Source organism: Equus quagga, chromosome 3 (assembly GCF_021613505.1).
Source record: "Equus quagga isolate Etosha38 chromosome 3, UCLA_HA_Equagga_1.0, whole genome shotgun sequence".
In the NCBI taxonomy this organism is placed as follows: Eukaryota; Metazoa; Chordata; class Mammalia; order Perissodactyla; family Equidae; genus Equus; species Equus quagga.
Genome location: NC_060269.1, coordinates 85170095 through 85196398, shown reverse-complemented (window position 1 = coordinate 85196398; position 26304 = coordinate 85170095). Strand labels below are relative to the sequence as shown.

At 37.6% G+C, this 26304-nt stretch overlaps 1 protein-coding gene across 6 annotated transcripts in view; it reads right to left on the bottom strand.

Moving 5' to 3' along the window:
* Window positions 1-26304, bottom strand: part of FAM13A (family with sequence similarity 13 member A) — a 311577-nt gene that overhangs the window by 150913 nt on the left and 134360 nt on the right. For all 6 annotated transcript variants that reach the window (XR_006887912.1, XM_046656086.1, XM_046656085.1 and 3 more), the window contains exon 6: window positions 13524-13607. Coding sequence is in view for 5 of the 6 variants with exons in the window: in XM_046656086.1 (XP_046512042.1) it covers window positions 13524-13607 (84 nt within the window). In the remaining variant the exon portion in view is untranslated. The remainder of the gene's footprint in view (window positions 1-13523; window positions 13608-26304) is intronic.

The window sequence follows — 26304 nt, the reverse complement described above, 5'->3', positions numbered from 1 at the left end:
CATATTTTTATAACTCTTTAGTAAAAATTTAACTTAGCAATAGGTTTTAAGAGGCATAAAAATATTTATATCTTTTGAAGTAGTGAATCCACTTTTAGCAATATATTTTGTGGAAAAAATTCTAGCTAAGAAATAAAATTATGTTGAAAAATGTTTAACCAAATAGTATTTATAATATTGAATAATATAACACTGGAAAAATCTGAAATACAACATTATGAGAATGATCATTATTGTTATTATGAAGCCTGTACTAACACAGAATATGCTTTCAATGATACATTAAGGGAAAATGAAAATAAAAGAAATTAAAATCACTTATATCTTTCTCAACCACATCCACACATATGTAGGAAAGACACAAAAATACTAAGTGTGATTATATTAATAGAGGTAGAGAAGGGGGAGCTGGCTTTTTGCTTCTTTCCTCTATTGTCTTTTTTTTCAATTTTATTTGACTTTTATAGTCAAGGAAATTAAAACAAATCTTCAGTGGCTCCCCACTGTCTATTTAATAAGGTTTAAATTTATAAGTATCAAACTCCTATTCAAAGTCTTCCTCAGTTTACCTCCACTTTCCCCTTGCATCTTTTTTTTTTTTTTTTTTTTTAAAGATTTTATTTTTCCTTTTTCTCCCCAAAGCTCCCCAGCACACAGTTGTATATTCTTCGTTGTGGGTCCCTCTAGCCGTGGCATGTGGGACGCTGCCCCAGCGTGGTTCGATGAGCAGTGCCATGTCCGCGCCCAGGATTCGAACCAACGAAACACTGGGCCGCCTGCAGCGGAGCGCGCGAACTTAACCACTCGGCCACGGGGCCAGCCCCCTCCCCTTGCATCTTATCTTATACTCTCATCCCTTATATTATACACAGCCCTTAACAAGGTCCCTCTCAGAGGGACCAACCGTGGTGCTCATTCTAGTTTATTTAGTTAAATGAACAAATTTGTTCTTTCCAAACATTTTCTGGCTCACTCCCTCTGGGGAGTAATTTATTGTAGTTAAAGCAATTTGATACTTTTAAGAGACATTAAATTTCCATAAAAAGACTATTTATAAAAGTAGTAGTCTATTTAATTTGGAAATAGTAATTAGATAAAGTCAATGGGGACCCTATACTAATAATCTTTTTTCTTTTGTAGACATAGATTAACTTAGTTTCTACTTACCATATGTCCCTTAAAATAGAAAGTTTAATTGCTTCAATAAATCAATTTAAAATCAAGTTATATTCCACATCTAGAATTTTGTTTCTTATTTAAAATTCATTCCACTAACATTTGAGATGTAAAGTAAACTTGAACATTCTCAATATTGGCCTGATGATATGAGATTTAACATGCAATCTTCCACAGCAATGGCTGCCTTGCAGGTAAGGTGTTAGATTCCCAGGATATTTCACTCAGGCCTAGTCAGCTTGTTACACTGAGAGTCTGATAGGCTGGCCTGATAGAGTCCTGCATTCCAAAAGCTGAGTTGACAAATAAAATGGTTTTCAGAATGGTTGATGAGAATAACAAGTTGTATGCAATCAGATGCCTTGATACACAAAACATGTCTAAGGTTGGTAACTGAGAAAAGCTGCTGTCATCTTGTAGAAAAATGCAGTCACTATAAACACGGTTCAGAGTTTTGCACTTCAGACAGACTCTGAGTTATGGGTTAAGAAGTAAAATAAGGAACAGAGATAACTTTCACTAGGCCCTCCATGCTTACTCCACATTCCAGGCATAACACCAATTACTTAAGTACATCATCTTCAACTCTCGCAACTACTCTGCACAGGAGGCAGTATCACACAATACAGCAGAGAGGATTGCAGAAATGGGAGGCACTAGGAGGGTAAAGAGTTTCAGCTTTAGGGGGCCAGCCCTGAGGTGTAGTGGTTAAGTTTGGTGTGCTCTGCTTCTGCAGCCTGAGTTCATGGGTCCAGATCCCAGGCACAGACATACACCACTGTCAGCCATGCTGTGGCAGTGACCCACATACAAAATAGAGGAAGATTGGCACACATGTTAGCTCAGGGCCAATCTTCCTCACAAAGAAATAAAAAGAAAGAAAAACAATTTGAGCTTTAGGATCCAATGTCTCTGGTTCCTACCTATACAACCTTGGGACAGTTAAGTAGTCTCTCTAAGCCTCCATTTTTTCATCTATAAAGACAGAAGGAAAATGCAGTAGAATCTTACTGCTGTTTACCAAATACTGGTAAAGTTCTTTCCAAGCACATCACAGTGTTGTATTTCCCGTCCCCACAATGGCCGGGTGGGGCAACTCGATTAGTCCTGGCCAATGAGTCACGAGCAGAAGTTGATGGGATTACTTCTGGGCCAGAGCATTTAACTGGGAAGGCAAGATCCTACAGCACCCTTTCTTGTTCCTCTGGCACAGTAACTGGCCACATTTGAGATGGGCTGCTGTCAGAGGGTCTCTGAGTGACCAGCATAAGCAGAGCCCTCTTATGGATCTAAACTGGACAGGCAGCATGAGCAAGAAATAAAAGTTGTTTTAAGCCATTAAGATTCTGGGTTTGCTTATTACTGAAGTATAACCAAGGCTATCCTGACTGATAAAGATAATTTCTATCCTATAGTGTTGTGAGTATTTAATAAAGTAATATTAGAAATATTTTTCACAGTGTCTAGCATACGATAAATATTCAGTAAGTGACAACTATATTCTTATGTTATTACCTCTCTTTCATAAATTAGAATACTGAGATAGCAAAATATTCAGGACAGAGTTGCTTCTGTAAGACTGTAAAGTCAGAGATCTTTCCATAAAGTCACCCTTCTCTGGTCATCTGACCCAGGAAAAAAAAACAACTCTCTAATAGTTATCTTTTTGTTCATATATTTGCCTTTTTTGTCATTGTTCTAAAACCCTCCCTCTGTTACAGAAAAATAAATTTCCTCTTATTCTTTGTTTTCTGTTAGTTTGGTGTTTATATCGTTTAATAATAAATTTTGTCACACAGCAAGGCATTCTTTATGCAAGATTTAACAATCAACCTCTTCTAGAATTTGGCTGCAGCCTATCTTTCAGAATTCATCTTCCGCTTCCCTTCATAAACTTTCTACCCATGTTAGTCTGGTCTATAAACTCTGATTAAAATATAAGATGTTCATTTTCTACTTGGAGTTTTTGCTTAGGTCATTCTCTTTCTTTTTTTTTAAAATGGATATGCATATGTTCCTTCTTTTTTTAAAGATTGGCCCTGAGCTAACATCTGTTGCCAATCTTTTCATCTCCTTAAAGCCCCCCACTACATAGTTGTATATTCTAGTTGTAGGTCCTTCTAGTTCTGCTGTGTGGGACGCCGCCTCAGCATGGCTTGATGAGTGGTGCTAGTTCCACGTCCAGGATCCAAACCAACGAAACTAGGCCACCAAAGTGAAGCACACGAACTTAACCACTCAGCCACGAGGTTGGACCCTGCTTATGTCATTCTAACTGAAATCTTTCCTCTGTCCAGTTTTCTAACTCTTTTTAAAACTTTGACTTAAATTCTATTTCTACTACAAAGCCAGCTCAAATTCCTACTTATTTGAAATATAATTTCACATGATTTCATACTTGTACTACTTGTACAAAGAGCCTTGTACTACTGCAGGGTCATAAAGCCTGGAAATTGCATTTCCCAGAATCCCTTGCCAGTAGGATTCTGGTTAATTTCTTCCAATGAGAAACTCCCATGGAATCTGGAAGGCAGAGGAGATGACCTACTTTGAGCACTGTAACTGACTCACAGAACTGACCAAAAATTAAATCAGAAGACAGTTAGGTTTTTCTGTTTTTGAGGGCATTTACTGTCAATACCTCTCAAACTAAAACAAACAAACAAACAAACCACCACCACTACCACAAAAAAAATCAGCCCAGAGTGAAAAAACGTTATTTGCTGTTCAAGAGTTAAAACCACCCCGGAGTCACCAAACTTTCAGGAACACGAGGTGAGCTGTCGTTTAAGGAGGACACACTCGCTATATCCACTTCAAGAAGAACAATGACAACGAGGGGATTCTAAAAGGTGAAGGCAGCGCCATAGAGAAAAGGGACGATGGAGTTCCTCACAGAAAGCAGAATCTAGGGCTAATCAAAGCACCTCCTCTACGTCCTATGCACGGGTATGTGTGTGCACTGGAGTGTGAACGAGGCTGTTTATTGCCCTGTTTGTAAAGGAGGTGGGTGGGTGTGGAGGGAGGGACAGGCAGTTTGTCTTATTTCATAGCTTCTCGGACCAAGAGGAACTGTGTCTAGATCTGATGGAGTATTGACCTATCACCCAGAAATTGTGGAGCTTGAGCTGGTGGTAATGACTGGTTCTTTGGATTTTCTTCCTTGTGGAAGGATTGTGTTTTCTGCGTTGTAAGAGAAATCAGAAAATCTATTTGGCAAACAGAAGGGCAGGCTGTGGCAACAACAAGGTTATGTATTCACCATTGCCTATTTCATTTTCCTCTTCCTGGGCACACGGGGAAACCACACTTCCCAGACCCCCACGAATGATCTGAGTTCTGGAATGTGAGTAGAGGGGACAAGCTTGCTTCCATGCTGAGGCGGTTAAGTGCCTGTAAACTTTGCACATGCCTTTCCTCTTCTTTTTCACTGCTGACACGAGAAGCCCCGTTTTGAGATGACACAGTTGAAAGACAGAAGCAGCCTGTGAGCTGAATCACTGCTTGGAGGCTTGCTGCCTAGGAATCCCACCGCACCCGAATGAGACGGTGAGAGGAGGGAGAAACCAACTTTTTGAACAAAGCCAATGATATTATGGGGATGTTTGTACAGAAGTTAGTATTAATAACCTTGGTCCTAAGTGAAGAACTAGGCAAACCAGGGGAAACTGGAATAAAAGGTCAAGGAGATCTTCAGGGTTAGTAAACAATCATAGCAACCAGGCTAAGATTTGGTTGTTGGCAAAACAGAACAGCAAACCCAAAGGCAGATCTGAGATCGGAAAGTCAGTCTAGCACATGGGATGTTTTAATTTAGTTGCTGCACGTATGTCCGGTCTCCTGCTCAACCTAGTTCCTTGAGGTCAGAGACAGTGACATTTCACCTTTGCATTCCCAGCACCTGGCACAGGACAGAGGTGATGAAATGTCCAAAGCGAGCCTAAGCTTCGGGGTGTTTATCACAGCAAGGCAGATATGTAAGAGGAGATGATTCAGGCCAGGGACGGTCAGGGATCAGGTATCTAGACTCAGTCTTAGGAGGCTGGGCACTCAGGACCAGGGAGTCCAGGCAGGCTGTGCTCTGGATTCCATGCAGTGCTAACCTACATACTCTCACAGAGGTCCTGCTGTTCCCTGGGCTAGGGGTCAACTGCTTCCAGCATCTGCAAAGAGGCGAAGGATAAAGATAGCGGTTAAATGGGCCAAATGACTAAGATTAAGAGAATATGCAGGTACACCTAGATATACCATCAACTTCGTATTGTGTAAAATTACTACTTAACCCTGTATTATTTTCTATTTGACAGTACAGCTGTATGTTATAAAATATCACAGAACACAGGAAAATACTATCCAAATAATTGAACCTATCTGCCATTAATTCTAAAAGATTCCAAGAATTCTTCAAATAGATTAGTAGTGACTTAAGAAATGAACTAAAGAATATGCTTATAATAAAAGATTTAGTCATAGATATAACTCTAATGATAAATGAATAAAATTATTTACTTTTTAAAATCTTATGCCACTAAACATTGAAGAGTGATTTGCAAAGTAATCTCCCAATATAATGAAAGAGGCAAAAAAGAAACAGAATTTTATCATCCAGCACCTACAGAGGAGAATGCAAAAGGTGGAGCTTTTTCCATCTAGTGAAATAAACATACACTCATATACACAAACATATAGGGGCAGAAAAACTAGATGGAAAATTTTAGCAAGAAAAGCTCAAAAGAGACAAACCAGGAAAAGATACACATAAACCCCCAAATCTTAAATTCCTGATATAATTATGTATTTAATGGCTTTTGAATCCTTTCCAAAGGAAAAATGTACTAGATTTGACTAGACTTTTACAAGAGTAAATTCCCCATAACCAAAGACACACTGTTTTCATATAGCATAAGAGAAAAAATTGATTGGCTCATTCGTTCCTTCTTACGTATTTATCAAGGGTTCACTATATGTCTAGCATTGTAAAATCATTCCCCCCCCAAAAAAAAAGAAAGGAAGGAAGAAGAAAATGACATGATCCTACAAAAGAGTTCTCTAATGTAATAAAGGACACTCAACACATCAAAAGAGGATTTTAGCAAACAGAGCAAATATAGGCAAAAGAAGTGATCACCGAGCTTCAGTATCACATCACACAAAAAATATATTTAAGATATGTCTATGAAGGAAATGCTGGCAGACGTTAGGAGATAAAGAAGGCCTACCATATGAATAACAGACACAGAGAAGAGAAGACAGAAAATATTAACAACCAGAGATCAATGAAACCGGAAAGACACAACAGAGAATCAGCAAAACTAAAAGCTGCTTCTTTGAAAAGACTAATAAAATAGATAAATCTCTGGTGAGCCTAATCCAAAGTGAAAAAAAGAGAAGGTCCTAAAAGATAATATTAGAAATTTTAAAAGTCTGTAACTACAAACAAAATAAAGATTTAAAAAAACGGGGGGAAATATTGAAATGTTTTATGCTGATAAATTTAATTAGTTAAAATAGACAATTTCCTAGGAAATATAACTTAAAGTTAATTCAGGAGAAATAGAAAACATAAATAGAACTACAGGCATTAAAGAAATTGAATCAGCAGTTAAAAATCTACTTACTAAAACAAATTTAAAAACAAACAAAACAAAATGAAAAACAAACCAATAAACCTCAGCAGAACTAGACACTTTTATGGGTGTGTTCTGCCAAATATGGAAGGAACTGATGATCCTCATTTTAAACTGTTTCAGAGATTAGAAAAGAGAGACTCTCCTCAACTCGTTTTATTAGGCTAGTATAACCTTTACACCAAAAGTAGATAAAACAAAACATATTTATAAATGTAGATTCAAAAGTACTGAACAAAATATCAGCTACCCAATCTGACAAGGTATTTAAAAACACGTATCAAGGCCAAGCGCAAAACTGGTTTATTCCAATGATGCAGTGTTGGTTTAAGGTTAGAAAATCTATCAACATAACTTCCCACAATAAAAGAATAAAAGAGCAAAACCATGCAGTTATCTTAACAGATGCAGAAGAAAACATTTGCTAAAATTTAACGTTCACTCAAGACAAAAACTCTTAGCAAAGTATAAATATAAGGGAGCCTCCTAAAGCTTATCTACCAAACACCTGTAGCAAAAGCACATTTCTAATAAGTATATGTGTGAAAAAATACATATGAAAACATAGACACTAACTACTTTCATATGAAACCAAAGAAGCAATTAAATAGTTTATTTGTTCATGTTTGAGTCTTTATGAGGATCTGCTATGTGCCCGCCATTGTGAAAAAGAGAGAAAGAGAGAGAAAGAGAAAGGAAGGCAGAAAAGGAAGGAAGGGAGGAAGGAAAGAACGAAGGAAGGAAAGAAGGAAGGGGGAAGTCACGCTAATAGTAAAAGTCAGATGTAGAAACTTTCCCTTAAAATCAGGAAGCAAGTCAAAGAAACATGTTATTAGCACTTCATTTAACCTTATATTGGAAGTTCTAGAACACAATACAAGAAAAAAGAAATTAAATGATAAAAGGCTTGAAAAGGAATAAACGATGCTCATTATTTCCAGACGATGTGACTGTCTACGAGGGGAGTCAAAGAGAACTGATCAGCAAAATATTAGAACTAATAGAATTTGGCAAGGTTTCTAGATGTAAAGGCAACAATAAAAATCAGTTTGACACTAAATATCAGCAACAAAGTTTGAAGCCATAAAAAGTATTCCATTTATAATATCCAGAAAATGTGAGCTATCTAGGACATTTAAGAAGAAAACTATAATTTTTTTAAATCAAAAGACATTAAAGGGGTCTGGCCCTGTGGTGGAGTGGTTAAGTTCATGTGCTCTGCTTCAGTGGCCAAGGGTTTGCCGGTTTGGATCCTGGGCGCGGACTTAGGGACCACTTATGAAGCCATGCTATGGTGGCATCCCAGATAGAAGAATTAGAATGACCTACAACTAGGATATACAACTACGTACTGGGGCTTTGGGAAGGAAAAAAAAGAGGAAGATTGGCAACAGATGTTAGCTCTGGGCCATTCTTCCTCATCAAACACCCCCCCGCCCCACAAAAAGTATACTTTAAAAAAACAGAAACAAGCAAACAAAAACCAGCAAACAAAAACCAAAAAAGACATTAAAGAGTACCTGAGCAAACAGAGAGCTATACAATGGCCACAGATAGGATACCAATTCTCATGAAATTAATCTATCAATTCAATTTAAATTCTAACTAAAATTTCTCATGAAACTTGACAATATTCAACTGTAAAAGCAAAGAATCAAGAACAACCAAGATAATTTTCAAGAAGGAAAACAAAGTTGAAGGAACGTGTCCTAACAGATATGACTAATGGAGACATTCTGGTAATGACATAAGATAAACAGATAAAGCAACAAACAACACAGTCCAGAAATAGACAGAAAAAATTTGATACGGAATAGAAATGATATTTCAAAATGGTAAAAAGATGAACTAGAAAGCTGAGTTGATTTTCATGCATAGAATTAGATTGCTGCTTTATGCTTTACACAGAATTTAATTTCAAATGGATTAAGATCTATGTATATGTAAAGCAAAATTGAAAACTTTTGGAAAACAATAAAAAAAGACTTTTAAAATGATGTCATGGTGGGTGAGGATTTCATAAACAAGATGTAGAAAAGCACAAGAACTAAAGACTGATAAGCCTGACCACATTAAAATAAAAAGCCTTTATACATTTTTACATTGTGACAAAGTATTTGGAACGTATATAATTGACAACAGCTAACAAACAAACTCTTACAAATCATTAAGACCAACAACCCAACAGTAACATTGGCAATGACAGGGGAAGCAGTACACAGACTAATGGTCACAGATACGGCCAAAGTTTAATAAACATGCAAACAGACACAGGAAAAGCTGCCCATATGTATTCATCGGGATAGATTACCTTATAGTGAAGGTACAAATTAACCCAGAAATCTTAGTAGCTTAAACAAATCTGAGATTTATTTCTCAGTCATGACATAGATCTGATGCAAGTTGGCAGGGGGCTCTGCTCCAGAAAACTCACTAAAGGACCATGCTCCACTGTCCAGTTGCCGTGCTGTAAGAAAGGGCTGAAGAGTCATGCACCAATGTTTGAATTCTCTGCCCTTGAAGTGACGCTTGTCACTTCTGCTCACAGCCTATGGGCCAGAAGTAGTTGACTGGCCCCATGTAACTGCAATAGGGCTGGGAAACAGTGGGGAACACATGGATACTCAGTGAATAATAAATGTCTCTGTGACAACTAGAAATTAGAGAAATGCAAATTAAGGCAATAGCAAGAGGCATCTCACACTCATGTTGAGGGAAACAACAACAGCCAAAATTCTGATATTACCAAATATTGGTTAGGATGTGAAAAATGGAAACAATCATACACAGCTGTTGAGGATGTAAATTGGCACAACATCCTAAGAGAGCATTTTTAATGCCGGGACAAAGATGTACCTACTCATAACTCTTCTTCCACAGGTGCATAAGAGTGCCATGTGAAAATTCTTCATTTATAAATGGTTTGTAAAAGCAAAATATTGGAAATGATCTAAATATCAGAGACAATCTAAATGCTGGAAAAACCTAGAATAATGACTAAATAAACCGTGGTATATTCTTACTGAAAGCAAATATTGATAAAGCATATTAAAAGAAAAAAAGTTGCAGAAAGTAATGCACTGTATACTTTTTTATATAAAGTTTTAAAACCTACAAAGCTATAAACATTGTGTATCAATATATAGATATGTAGTTAGCCTATAACAACACTCATGGAAATGATAAATATTAATTCCAAAATAGTGTTATCTTGAAGTAGGAGAGATGGTATGTTAGAGTACATTAGCCGTAAAAGTATTCCTATCTGCTAATTCTCCTATAGGTAATAAAATCTAAGAAAATAATACTCTTCAACATTCAAAAGTTATTCTTTATTAACACTTACATAGTAGTCCTTTTTATATTAATGATAAATTAGAAACAGTCTCAAATGTTCAAACTGTCTAAATATATGACAACACATGAAATATGATCATTATTAGGTAGGATAATGTACATTAAGCAGTCAGTGCAGTGTCTGGCACTTGATCGATGTTAGTTATCGTCATCACTACTACTTCTACTACTACTACTATTACTTTTATTAAAAGCAAGCATGCAAACTAGAGGTTGACGCATGGAAACACATAGCGGAAATAATGTTAATTGGAAGAAGCAAAACACTAACTAGAATGTACCCTGTAATTAAAGCAACATAAAATAAATGCATGTCCTATTAACAATGATTTTAAAATAACTTGGGAACTTGGTAAAACAATGATTATTAAGTTACTCTATTAATTTATATTAAAATTAAATTATATTGTCATGAAATTTCCTCAAAACCCTACATTATTTTAAGTTTCTAGTTTACTTTGACAATACACATAGGCATTTTGAAAAACATTTAAGAAAATACAACTGTGACAATTAATCTCATTATTTTATTGAAGAAAATCTCCCTCACAAATCATTCACGGTCCCTGAAACGATTAACCTTTGAAAAAAAAGAATAATTTAGGAGTTGCTTCTACTATATAGTTGTTTACCTGATAACTGCATTCTTTATCACACATTTTATAGTTAATACGACTGTTTACTAAAGGAAACTACAAAAGCATAAGGAGAATCCAATGACTAACCAAAACTATTATGTGTTTGTAACTTTAATTTTTTCAGTATATTTTTACCCACTGATAAAAGTCAGAAAGAAAATAATCATTGATTTTATATTCATCCCAGCACTGAATGAATTTGATATTCATCCTCGTATAATGACCTGACCTTGAATTTTTTGCTGAGGTCAAGAACACAGCAACTGCAGTGGGAAGTCTAGAGCATACCTCAAAGGAAGACAGAAGAAAGATAGTTTTCTCCCCTCAGTTCACTGGATCCTCTTCAGAGTTTACACTGTGACCAATGAATATAGGTTGTAAAGCTGAATCAGAGTCATGGCACCTGCGTTTGGCAGAAAACGACTGTCTCCTCTCCTCCAGCCATGACTGTAGTAGGTTACCACGAGTTGTGTCTTTCAATGTTCTACACTTCTATAAAAATCTATTTAATGCTCTCTTATCATCCATTCTAATTATTTGTTTGCATATGTAGTCTACACAGTATTGGGCATAAAATGGTCATATGAGTATGTCCTTGAGCTAGCAGGGCTGATGACCATTGCTCATCCAGGAAGTGTCATGGCACTGTGTAATAGAGGTATCATTTCTTTTCAGCTTGGACTCAGATCAAGAACTGCTTTCCCACCTAAGGAAGAGAAATATAATCCCTCCCATTGCCTAAGAGCAGAGACAACAGCTGGCAGAGGGAACACAGATGGGGACAGATGGCTTAGACTAGAGAGACAGCTCCAGAGCCAATGGACATATGCCATCTCTGGATTACATCTCTAGCCATATAGAGGTCAGAAATACTTAGCTGTCCAAAGCAAATACAGCTGTAATTAGAGATGTCTGAGAAAGACAGCTATGGAGGCCAAATGGAGTAACGTTAATATCAAGGAGACACATCATTCTCATAACTCACTTAGTCACTCTAGAAAGGACACACTAACCATATTTTGAAGATGTTCTCAGCTTTAGCTTTCAAAGATCAACTGGAAGAAAAAAGATCTTAAGAGAAAATCTTGGTAAAAGAGTGCCTTATAATCTCTTGTAGCTCAGCCCTGTCTCATTTCTGGGGTTTGAAATTACAAATATTTTAATCACCCCTAAACTAAGCAGAGCCTAGTTTGCTCATATAAACTTAAACTTGCTCACGTAAGGCCACCAAGAAGCTAACGTTACAAACCAAGGCTTAAGCAATGAAGTGATTTCTCTACTGAATTAGTTTGGTCACGAACCATACAGCAAGACTTACAGAGGATGATAAGTGCACATTAATTATTAATTCTGCAATGGCCTGAAATAGTCCAAATGGGATTAATTTAATAAGAGTAATAGAATTCCTTCAAACAATTTTTAGGAGAGGTTTCAAGATTATCTTTTATTTAGGAAGTGATTCTTTCAGGGTCTCTTCACCTAAAAGCAGTTACACCAACATAAATGAAGCTAATAAGTAAATGTTACCTAAAAATTTTCCTCAAATTCTACATTTTTTTCCATGCATTTGCTTGATAAATATATTTTTGACACTGAATATATAACTGCACAGTAAACAGAATTTCTTCTCTACATTTGAAATTACATAATTATATGTAAGTTTGCACACACAAATATTTCATTGAAGAAGATACAAAGACAGTTTGAATCTGGAGAAGAAAGCATGATAGATAATTAAAATAATTTTCCAAAAAAAAAATCAAGGTGGAATAAGTTTTATAAAGAAAGATGTTTTTCTTTTTAAAATAAACTGTAGACTCTAACCACAAATAAGACACTAAGTAATGACTTAATATTTCACTTGATTTGCCTTTAAAAATAAAGCCACAATTATTTTTATAATAACTTGCAATTAAAATCAGACACTAGAATTCTTTTAAATTTTGCCTACAGTGGACTCAAAGTTTGGAGAACATTTTGTCTTAGAACTAGAAAAAAAAGTAGCTCTATAAATGTCATAGTGGCCAGTGAGGAATACTATACATTCCTAGTAAAAAGGAGAAGTTCTACTCAAAAGAGATTAAAGATCAGAAAGGGGTCCTAAAATTGATGCAACCATTTTCTGGTTGGACAAACAAATGATCAAATTCTCATGACATATTTTGGCTTAAAGGACTTTTTCTTTGCACTGACCAGAACAATTATGTGCATTTTGGATTTTTCTTAATAAGGAAAACAAAATTTTACACATTCAACCCTTTATTCTGCCACACGTATGACAGTTATTTTTTCTTATCAAAATTTACTTAAATACTTTCCACAGATCATGTGTTACTTCTATAATTATTAAAATCAATAAAGTGATTTCTATTTTGAAAAATAAAAATGATAGTTGGACATTTTATTTTACCCCTTGAAGTAACCTAGGAAATGTTTATGACACTTGGCTATTTCCCATGTTGTAGGCTGGAAACAATTCTGATTGAGCAGAAGTAAAATCGCTACTAAAAATATCACCGTCTGTTAAATAACAGGAGTAAACTGATAATTTTTGGATGAACATAACCTTGGATTAAATGTACTAAATAATAAGTGCTTTTTATACCCCCAAGTCCGAAAAAGAAAAAAAAGGCTGAGAGAAATGCAAGCAACAGAGCACAGAAACACAACATAAAGAGTCTTGCTAATGTTTCACGTGGTAGCCTAGAGAGCAAACATCACTTACCCTGGTTTTTGGACATGGTTTCTGCATCTCTCTTTCTAAGTCTTTTGTTAGAAGCATGGGCAAGGAGTTCTGACAACTGGCCTCCTATAAAAGAAGTTAAAAGAAACATTAGAGACTAAAGAGTATTACCCTAGCCAGAAATTACAATGTAGTGAAAAGCAATTTTTCAGAGCGACGAGGCATTTCTGGATCGACGTGCTCACAGCAGAAGCTAGTGAGATTGCAGCGAGGAGTCATAAACGTTTTTTCTTATTTGTCACATACAGCAGTGAAGTGATCCATAAGATGGTGCTGGAGTAGGTGTGGGACACACAGGACATATATATTCAAAGGTGACCATTAAAATTCTCATCGCCACTATCACGTTCCTTACACATCAGCAGACAGCTCACCTCTTCTCTGGAGAACTGAACAGTTAATTCTCCAAGATATCAACCACCAAACTTAGAGTTGCCAACTTTCCCCACAGTATTTGACAAATGAGTTCTGATTCTGTAAATATTTTATCTTAAATTCCTTCAGGTAGTTCAGCAAACTACTATTGAATAGTGATAGTTTCATACCAATATCCTAAGTGAGGAAAAACATCTGAGTTTCATTTCCAAAATTATCAAGCTTCTAAGTCCTTGGTTCACACCAAAAGAGTACATGCAAAAGTAATAGCAGAAATGACAAGGAGGCAGCTTATGTGGAGTTTGGATACATTTACTATTTACCTCTACATGATCAACAAAAACAATGACGTTATTTTTGAAAAAATAATGTAGGGTCTCACTTCTGAATAGCCATTAACTTGGATAAATTTTCCATGGATGATTCTACCTCTAAATTAAGATAGAACAAAAATACCTAAGAGGAAAATTACAGACAACAATAAAGCTAAGGAGAAAGTAAGTCAGGTTTATTTCATTTGCTCCATAACCTTCTCTTCTGCATTCTGTTTCATCCCCAGTGATGCCTGCCATTCAGTCATCTAAGTCATGGCGGTTTTTTCCCGTTTACTTCAGGGTTAATTATAACGTTTTAAACAAAACCGCAGTCTACATTCTTTATAATATTACTAAAATTTGCTTCAATTCTATTCATTTATTTCTAAAAGGAACAGCATATTACCAGGATAAAATGTCACTAAAGAAAACAATACTACTTACTGCTAATAAATATTTACTGAATCTTAGGATGTATCAGGCACTGTGATAAACACTTTGCATCCATAACGCCATTTTGCCCCCAACAGTCCTACGAGTTAGGTACTATTATCATGATTCTCCCTTTAAGGATAACAGTGAAAGCTTACAAAAGTTAAGTAACTTGCTCAATGTCACAGAGGACTCAAAGATGGTTCTGTATAACTTTAAAGTCTGAGCTCTTATCACCTTTATATACTACTACTCATTCAATATACTTGACATCTGAAACCACTAGGTTCTAGAGCTGTAGCATTTGAAAGCCAAAAGAGTTTTTTAAAGATCAACTGGCCTACGCCCCTTCTCCCCCCAATTTTACAGATGAGAGACTCGGATCCTGAGGTGATGTGCCCAAGATCATACAGCGAGTGGCAGAGCTGAGACCTATGCCTGGACCACAGGGCTGTCTGCGGCCCCTGTTCTCAGCCTTGTGCTAGGGAACAATACTGCCCGGCTCAGAGGGGATCCAGAGGCTCTTCCAAGCTGAGGCGTAGCTGCAGGGCTGCCAACACTCTCAGCTGCCTGTGGCCTCATGTACGGCCCTAAGGAAGGACCCAAGGGGACATTTCTGAAACCCCAAATAAGTGTGCATTCCAGTCCTACCCTTTCCCACCAGTCACAACACCTGCTGCTGGTAAGCTGCTCACTGGAAATAACGAGTGAACCCATTCCTGCTTCTGACTCACTGTGAGAGGGATAAACTATATCCAGCATGACATTTAGACGATCCAGGTGATTAACTGCATAATCCATTGCACAATTTAACTACACTTGGATAATATAATCATGCTTTATCCTTATACCCCATTTTTAAACTACTGGTATGTAAATGTTAGAAAGTGATGAGAAGAAAAAAGGCTGACCTTAAGGGAAGTTAACAGGAATAGCTGAACCTTTGTTTATAACTGTCTGTTTACAAATGCCTACAATTCCTTCTTCCTTATGCACAAACTCAGAGTGACAGAATTTCTTTATTACTCCTATTTTCTCTCCCTGTCCCTTTGAATTAATGACTATAAAGTGATAGCTTTTCCTTATAAGACTCTGAAAGAATTTCCTATAAACTTTTATCTGAAAATGCCACCTACATGAATTATGTTAATTTTTTATGACTTTAAATTCAAAGCACAGAGACAAAGTGAAGTTTAGTAGTCAGAGCACTGAACGAGGAGTCCAGAGATCTGGCTTCTCAGACTAGTTCTCTAACTAACCAGCTGTAGGAACTCGGGCAGGCATTTTGACCTCTTGGACCTCTCCCTCAGTTCAAAGATCTATAAAACCAAGGGACTGGATTAGATAAGCTCCAAGAATCTTGTCTAGTTCTTAAATTTCACGATTTTATGATTTTATGATTCTTCCAGGAAGAAGCCATATTTACTGATAAACAGATAAGCCACCACCTGTTCAGAGTTGCATTCCCAACGCCCCAGCAGAATGCTGCTGAATTCTGGCATGTGCCCATGCAGTGAGACGTGAGCCAGGGGGCTCCAGAACCACACGACACAGGGAACATTTCCTGCAGGGCCAGCGTTACTCAGATTTCTTGAGAAAAATTAAGTAATTCAACTTGTACCTCAAATAAGTAACTGGTAATAACTTAATGTATTCTTTCAAAACATATCTTATGGGATTAAGTGAGAATCAATTGATGAATGAATAAATAAAGTATGGTATAGCCACACAATAGGACAATATACAGCTATAAAAAGGTATGAAGTCCTAATACCTTCTGAAAGCACAGATTAACCTTGAAAACACTATGCCAAGGAAAAGAAACCAAACACAAAAGGACACATGGTGTGTGATTCCAGTTACACGAAACGTCCAAAATAGGCAAATAGTCACAAGAAGTAGTTGAGTGGTTGACAGGGGCTGGGAGGAGTGGAGAATGGGGAGTGACTCCTAATGGCTCCAGTCTGTATGGGGTTTCTTTTTGGGGTGATAAAAATGTTCCGGAATTAGGTAATGGTAATAGTTGTACAACTTTGTGAATACACTAAAAACCAATAAATTGTATATCTAAACAAGTGAATTTTATGGTATGTACATTATCTCTAAATTTTTTAAAAAGCCATTTAAAGCAAGGCCCCACACTCTCAAGGCAAAGAGAAGAGACCTTTTGTGTTCGAACTCTTCCCTTAAAGGACTTCCTTGAAAAGGCTTGAAGGGGAATGTTTTGTGTTTAAAAGTATTAAACTTTACGTGGGCATAAGAATTCACTCAAATATTAACTGAACCCTATTACAGGTGGCATTCCAATGCTGGTCATTGGAGAATGAAATGCTGAACAAATTACACAAGAATCTATTACATGGAGTATATTCATACTTATTTTAAACTTTTGGTCTAGTTAAATGAGACTTTTGACTGAACTGATTGCTCACTCTAATGACTTTTGTGCAACAACCAATTGCTTAAACCAGTTGTGTCACTTTGGTATGCATGAAAACACCATTTTAAAAATACAATAGGGAAGGAAAAATACCTTGCTTATTGTGACTTTGTTACCTTTACTATTCAGCTACTAATGACATTAAAAAATAGAAAAGCACTGGCTGTTCCCTCAGCCTAGCACACTCCTCCCACTGTCATTCACAGGTTTGTCCCCTCAGTCCATCCGGTCATTGTTCAGTTTTACTAGAGAGCATTCCCTTCCTGGAACACCTTACCTCAATGGCCAATGCTCTCCCCTCCCACTTGACGCTCCCTCTCGACCCTTTTTATATATTTCTTCATAGCCCTCAGCCAATATCTGACTTTAATATTTATTGGTTTGAATGCTTTATTGCCCATCTCATCCTACCCTGTAAGAGACTTCATCCGTCTTGCTCACAAACATAGCCAAAGGGCCTAGAACAGTATTTTGCACATAGTAGGAGCCCCACTGGTGTAGCGGATGAGCAAACCAATGAATGAGTAATATCCCTTTTCTAACCTTTCCCAAGCCTCTGTACATTCTTCCTGCTTTTAATTCCCTCCTTAATCAGCTTACAGTTCATGATCCTTCATTCTTTAGCTAAGACCCTTAATTTCCTTCCTCCAGTCTTCAATCATTGAATTCATCTCACAAAAGTACAACCTTGGATGAATTCAGCTATATACTTTCTCTGTGCTGGGAATAGAGCAACTGAAAGTGGCTGGAAAAATATTATACAATTGGTTGACTGTTTCATGTTAAATTTATTACCATAAATCTTGAATGAACTCCCTCTAATTCACAGCAATCCTGCTATATTTCTTTAGTAACTAGACTTTCCACTCTCCCAGATGATATTCCATGCCTTCTGTCTTCTCAAACCTCTTTCCTTCCATACTCGCTTTATACTTCATTGGAAAAACAGAAGCATCAGAACAGAAACTCCTCATTGTCTTACGATCAGATTTACAAACCTAGCTGCAACCATCCATCCTCTCTGCCCTTCCCCCAGTTAACAATAAAAGATAAGACCCTAATCCTATCAAACAGCCATTCCTTCCAAATGCACCCTGGATTTTATCTCCTCACACCTTCCGGAGGACTTCACTCCTTCAACTACCCCCTCTCACCCCTTTTCCATCAGATCATTCCCATCAATTGCAAGCATGCTCTGTAATTATGTCTTTTTTGTTTTTAAAACAACACTTCCTTAACCTTACTTTTCCCACTAGCTATGGTCCCACTTTTTTGCTTTCCTTTACAGCAAAACAACTGTCTTCACTCAATATTTCTACTACTTCATCTTCAATGCCCCCAAATCTGTTTTGTTGTCACTTCTCCACATAAAGTGCTGAAAACAGTCACAGCTTGGTCTCCATCTTACTCGAGTTCTTAGTAACATCTGACTCAGGTGACTCCTTGTTCCTGAACTACTCTATTAGCTGCTACAGCGTCACTGGTAGGGGAAAAACACTGCCTACCTCTCTGCTGACCGAGTCCACATAGTCTCCTTGGCTGCTGCTTCTCTTCTACACAATAAAGTTACTTATCTATTGGTTATTGGTTTATTTTCTGTATCCTCTACTAAACAGAAATTCTATGAAGGCAAATAATTGGTCTCCTGTACTCACTACTATAAGTACAATGCCATCGAAAAATGCCTGGGATAGTAGGAGCTCAATAAATATTTGTTGAATAAATGAATGAATGAAGTTGGAGTAACTCAAGGGTTGATGCACATAAGTCTTCTTTTCCCAAATGATACAATGATCTCATCACACTTCCACGGCTTTTAAATACAACCAATATACTAATGACTCCAAAGTTTCTATCAATATCTTTGACATTTCTCCTGAGCTACTTATATCTAACTGCCTTCTTGGAAATTCTACTTGGTTGTCTAATAGGCATCTAAAGTTAGTAGGTCCGAACCCGAGTTTTTAATTCATCAGCAAAAAAATTCTGTCAGTCCTTGAATTTCTTCCCCAGATTACCAGAGAGCATCCAGTTGCTCAAGCCAATATCTCAGGTTATCTACTTTGATTCCTCCTTTTCCCAAACCTCCCAGCATCTGGTCCGGTCAGCATTTTCCAAAAGAAACAGAGATTCATTCACTTCTCTCCACATACGCAGCCACCCCAGTCATAATCATCATTGTTGACCTAAATTACTTCAATCATCCTGCCTCTACAAGCTTTGTATATGTAAATCACATGATGTCACTTCTCTACCAACATCTTATCATTATTCCTGGAGTAAAATCCAAACTCTTTACCATAAACTACACAGCCCTGCAGGATCCAGCTCTGGTCTACTTCTCTAACCTCATCTCCTACCATCTGCCCTCTTCCTTACTTTGCCTCAGGCACAAAGGCCTTCTTTTCTACGCTTCAAATACTCTCAAGTCTTTTCTTACCTTTTAAGCATTTGCCCTTCATACTCCCTCTCCCTGGAGCACCTTTCCACCATGTCTTCAGCATGGCTGGTGCATTTTATCCTTCACCTCCTATGTCACCTCCTTAGAGAGGCCTTCTTTAACAAGTCCATCTAAAGTAGCTCCCCCCGCGTATGCTCTTCTCTTATTAGCCTGCTTTATTTCAATCACAGTACTCATTCTAATTTGTAATTAAAAATTTCATTTATTTTATATTTATTTATTGTCCATCACCTCCAGTAGACTTTAAGGCTCATGAGGATAAGGATTAATGTATCCCCAGAATTCAGTAGGTATTTAATAAGTATTTGTTGAATGAATGCATAAAACAATGTCAACTCCTACACTTCCCTTCCCTCTGGTATGAATTTCAAACCATTAAACAAATGTGATGCATCTCCATGGTATTTGGAACCAGATAATAATACATACATTTTCTCATTACCTTGGTAATATAACGATGGGTGAAGGTAGGTGGAAAAGAAGCTGTTATCATGACAGGGAGGAGCTGTCAGAGAGCTACATTTGGTGTGCTGGGGTCAGACCCTCAACAGGTGATTTGGTTGAACTCCCGAGAGAGGATGACAGAGAGCAATGCTGATATGATCACAAGCTGAGGGAGCAATGCTGATATGATCACAAGCTGAGGGAGCAGCCCCCGCCTGAGGCCTCTCCCAGAAAAGAACATAGAGAACAGTGCCAGGTTGCACACAACCAGGATCCAACCAACGTTACTGGTGGCTTACAGACCGCTCTTGATAACAACATAAACTCTCCTCTGAAATTCCTCTGCATCTATAAAATGAATTTTAATTTCACTGACTGTAAAAAAGAAAAAGGATTTTTTAAAAAAAAAACTCAAAAGCAATATGATGTTATCTTCACATAAATGAAGAGAATAAACTGAATTAAAAGATACCACTTAAGAGATCTTCACTACATATACTTTTGGGAAGAAATGTGTAATTCTCAGCCTTGGACCAGGGAAATAGAAACGGAGGAGGTAAGAAGTAGTCAAATTCTGGACTTGTTATATTTACTTTATAAACTGCAACTATAATATTCAAAGGTATAACCTTAATTGTCGTTAAGTGTATTAAAATTCCCTTTGCAGAGAACGGCCACCAGTCACTTCCGCATAGAGAAAAAAACGAATGAGAACGAAATGTAGTAAGGGATGGTTAAATTAAATCAAAGATTTTAAGCATCATTAAACATTAGAATTTGGACTGTTGATCTTAATATTACAACCCAATGTAGTTTTCTCTTCCTTCAGCTCCTCTGTTACCTCATTGGAGAGGCCTTTTGTAACAATCTCATCAAAAACAGCTTTCCCCAGTTACTCTCAACTTGCTTATTTTTGTCGCAGTATTTACCGGTTTAAGATTGGTTTAGGCGTCCATATGCTGCTCGAGGACTTCACATCTATTCTTAATGCAGGTATACCTCATTTTACTGCGTTTCACTTTACTGCACTTCGCAGATATTGTGTTTTTTTTAGAAATTGAAGGTTTGCGGCAACCCTGCCTCGAGCAAGTCTATTGGCGCCATTTTTCCAACAGCATTTGCCCACTTTGTGTCTCTGTGTCACATTTTGGTAATTCTTGCAATATGTAAAACTTTTTCATTATTATTCTATTTGCTATGGTGATCTGTGATCAGTGATCTTTGATGTTACTATTGTAATTGCTTTGGGAATCCACAAACTGTACCGATATAAGACAGTGAACTTAATCAATAAATGTCGTGCGTGTTCTGACTGTCCGGCCATTTCTCCCGTCTCTCTCCCTCTTCTCAGGCTTCTCTATTCCCCGAGACACAACAGTATTGAAATTAGGCTCATTAACAACCCTACAATGACCTCTAAATGTTCAAGTGAAAGGAAGACTGACATGTCTCTCACTTTAAATCAAAAGCTAGAAATGATTAAGCTTACTGAGGAAGGCATGTGGAAAGCTGAGACAGGCCAAAACTAGGCCTCCTGTGCCAGTTAGCCAAGTTGTGACTGCAAAGGAAAAGTTCTTGAAGGAAATTAAAAGTGCCATTCCAGTGAACACACGTCTGATAAGAAAGTGAAGCAGCCTATTGCTGATATGGAGAAAGTTTTAGTGGTCTGGATAGAAGATCAAACGAGCCACAACATTCCCTTAAGCCAAAGGCTAATCCAGAGCAAGGCCCTCACTCTCTTCAATTCTGTGAAGGCTGAGAGAGGGGAGGAAGCTGCAGAAAAGTTTGAAGGTAACAGAGGTTGGTTCATGGGGTTTAGGGAAAGAAGCCATCTCCATAATACAGAAGTGCAAAGTTAAGCAGCAAGTGCTGATGTAGAAGCTGCAGCAAGTTCTCCAGAGGACGTAGCTAAGACGATTAATGAAGGTGGTGACACTAAACAACAGATTTTCAATGTAGATGAAACAGCCTTATTTTGAAAGAAGATGCCATGTAGGACTTTCATAGCTAGAGAGGAGAAGTCAATGCCTGGCTTCAAAGGACAGGCTGACTCTCTTGTTAGGGGCTAATGCAGCTGGTGACTTTAAGTTGAAGCCAATGCTCATTTACCATTTCAGAAATCCTAGGGTCCTTAAGAATCATGCTAAATCTCCTCTACCTGTGCTCTATAAATGGAACAACAAAGGCTGGATGACAGCACATCTGTTTACAACATGGTTTACTGAATATTTTAAGTCCACTGTTGAGACCTACCACTCAGGAAAAAGACGCCTTTCAAAATATTACTGATCACTGACAATGCACCCGGCCACCCAAGAGCTCTGATGAAGATGGACAATGGGATCAACGTTGTTGTCACGGCTGCTAACACAGCATCCATTCTGCAGCCCATGGATCAAGGAGTAAGTTCAACTTTCAAGTCTTATTATTTAAGAACCACATTTTGTAAGGCTATAGCTGCCATAGATAGTGATTCCTCTGATGGATCTGGGCAAAGTAAGTTGAAAACCATCTGGAAATGATTCACTGTTCTAGATGCCACTAAGAATATTTGTGATTCATGGGAAGAAGTCAAAATATCAACATTAACAGGAATTTGGAAGAAGTTGATTCAAACCCTCATGAATGACTTTGAGGGGTTCAAGATTTCAGTGGAGGAAATAACTGAAGATGTGGTGGAAATAGCAAGAGAACTAGAATTAGAAGTGGAGCCTGAAGATATGACTGAATTGCTGCAATCTCATGATAAAACATGAACGGAAGAGGAGTCGCTTCTCATCGATGAGTAAAGAAAGTGGTTTCTTGAGACAGAATCTACTCCTGATGAAGATGCTATGAAGACTGTTGAAATGACCACAAGGAACTTAGAATATTACATAAACTTAGTTGATAAAGCAGTGGCAGAGTTGGAGAAGATCAACCCCAATTTTGAAAGAAGTTCTACTGTGGGTACAATGCTATCAAACAGTATCACATGCTACAGAGAAATCGTTCCTGGAGGGAAGAGTTGATCAATAGGGCAAACTTCACCACTGTCTTATTTTAAGAAATTGGCACAGCCACCCCAACCTTCAGGAACCACCACCCTGATCAGTCAGCAGCCATTAACATCCAGGCAAAACCCTCCAGCAGCAAAAAGATTATGACTCGCTGAAGGCTCAGATGACGGTTAGCATCTTTTTAGCAGTAAAGTATTTTTAAATTAAGGTATATACATTTTTTAGACATAACGCTATTGCACATTTAATAGAGTACAGTATAGCATAAACATAACTTTTCTATGCACTGGGAAACCAAAGAATTCCTGTATGGAACTCACTTTATGTTGCCATTCGCTTTATTGCGGTGGTCTGGAACTGAATCCACAATATCTCTGAGGTATGCCGCTATCTGTGCTGTTCTTTGATAATCTAGCCCAGCATGCTTCCTTGTTTCACAGTCTTGACTCGGAGAAGCTCTACTTTTTATTGAATTGCACGGGATTTGAATAGTGATCTACTGTCATAAGCAAGCCAGTAAGTGCCAGTCTCGGGGCCTTTTACTCGCTGTTCCATCTGCCTCGAATGCTCATTCTCCAGATGTTTATATGCCTGCTCCGCCGCATCATTTTGATCTCCACTCAAATGCTCCCCCAGAGAGGCCTCCCTCATTTCTCTATATAAGATAGTGCCCTTGATTACTCCCCTTTCTCTTCTCATATACCACTAATCTCAAGTTCTTAATTACCTTCACAGAATCCATCATCAAATGGCATTTTAATTGCCTTAATTGTTTATAGTCTCTTTCCCCCTATTAAAAAGGCAAACTCCATGAGAACAGAGATTGTTTTTTTATTCACTGCTGTTTCTTCAGCTCATACAACACTACCTGCTGCATAGTATGCATTCAATAAATGCTTGTTGAATGACTGAATAGACTGATGATACAAAACCAACTTCTTCTGACTCTTCTCTCCTGCTTCAGTTTATCCTACACATGGATGTTAGATTACATTTTCTAATTTATGACTCTAATACAAGTCGCTCCTTTCCTGAAAAGTTTTAATTGCTTCTGCCTACCAGATCAAATGTAAACCCTTGTTCCTGCCATCCAACCCCTGCAATGCATCCTCCTTGTCTTACTTATTCCACATGTACATTATAACCTGTAGCTTGTGCTAATTAGTTATATGCTTGTCTCATTCCCCATCCTTGACCCTAAAAACATTAAGTTTTTCATTGTTTTCTGTCTATTTATAACACCAAAGTGAACAACTAATGTTTTTCATGCGTAGCATCCATTCTCCCTTCTATGGTGAAAGACTTAGTTAGGAAACTATCCTTTTCCTGGCTACAGTGTTTCAATCAAAGTGTGCCTCTGACCAACACTTGGGCACGCACACTTCCAGTATCAGCTATTCACTCCCCGTCACACCAGGAATGCAAAGACTCAAGAACCGAGAACAGGTGAAGCCAATTTATCCCAATGGCAGCTCTTTGAACAGACCGTCCCACTCTCACACTGCAGGCTGCCCAGAATCCTGCAGCTGCCGAGGTTAATGTCCTTTGGGAAGTCAGGTCACCAGCTCTGCTTTTTTATTTTCCAGCTCTACTGAGGCATAATTGACAAACAAAAAAAAAATGCACATATTTAAAGCGTACAATTTGATGTTCTGACATACATATTCATTGTGAAATATCATCAAATAAAGTGAATTAACATATCAATCACCTCATAATTACTTTTTCCTTTTTTTGTGTGGTGAGAACACTTAAGATGTAAGCTCTTAGAAAATTCCAAGTATACTTTTTTTTTGGTGAGGAAGATTGGCCCGTAGCTGACATCTGTAGCCAATCTTCCTCCTTTTGCTTGAGGAAGAGTGGCCCTGAACTAACATCTGTGCCAAATTTCCTCTATTTTCTATGTGGGACATGGCCACAGCATGGCTTGATGAGTGGTACGTAGGTCTGTGGCTGGGATCTGAACCTGCGAATGCAGGGCCACCAAAGCAGAGCATGTGAACTTAACAACTAAGTCACCAGGTCAGCCCCAATATACAAAACATATTTTTAAGTATAGTCATACTGCTGTACATTAGATCTCTAGAACTTATTTATCTTGCAAAACTGAAACTTTGCACCACTTGTGCAACATCTCCTCATTTCACCCTCTGCCAGAACCTGTCAACTACTGATCTACTCTCTGCATCCATGAGTTCAACTTTTTCAGATTCCACATATAAGTGAGATCATGCAGTATCTGTCTTTCCATGTCTGGATTATTCCACTTAGCATAATGTCCTCCAGGTTCATCTATGTTGCTACAAATGACAAGACTTCCTTCTTTTTTACGGCTGAATAATATTCCATTGTATGTATGTATGTGTGTATACATATATACACATTGCATGTATGTATATAAATACATATGTATACATAAATATACATATGTATATAAATATACATACATACATACCTACACACACACACCATATTTTCTTTATCCATTAATCTGTCAAACATTCAGGTTGTTTCCCTATCTTGGCTATTGTGAATAACACTGCAATGAACACAGGAGTGTAGATATCTCTTAGAGACCTGACTTCACTTCTTTTGCATATATACCCAGAAGTGGGATTGCTGGATCATATAGTAGTTTGTCTTTTTGTTTATTTACTTTTGCTGAGAAGATTCACCCTAAGGTAACATCTGTGCCAATCTTCCTCTATTTTTTAGTAAGTGGGCCACACGGCATGGCTGCTAACAGTGTAGGTCTACGCTGGGGAACCAAACCTGGGCCACTGAAGCAGAGTGCGAACTTAACCACTAGGCCACTGGTGCTGGCCCTCTGTTTATTTTCTGAGCAACCTCCACCCTGTTTTTGATAACGGTTGAACCAATTTACATTTCCACCAATGGTGTAAAAGAGTTCTCTTTTCTCCACATCCTCACCAACACTTCTTGTCTCTTGTCTTCCTGATAATAGACATTCTGACAGATGTGATATCTCATTGTAGTTCTGATTTGCATTTTCCTGATGATTAGGATGTTGAGGACCTTTTCATGTAACTATTGGCCATTTGTATGTCTTCTTTGGAAAAATGCATATTCAGGTCTTTTGCCCATTTTTTTAGTTGGGTTTTTGTTTTTTTGCTACTGAATTGTATGAGTTCCTTATATATTTTGGATATTAACCTCTTATTGGATATGTGGTATATTTTCTCCCATTCTGTAGGCTGCCTTTTCATTTGTTGATGGTTTCCTTTGCTATGCAGAGCTTTTTAGTTTGATGAAATTCCACTTATTTTTGCTTTTCTTG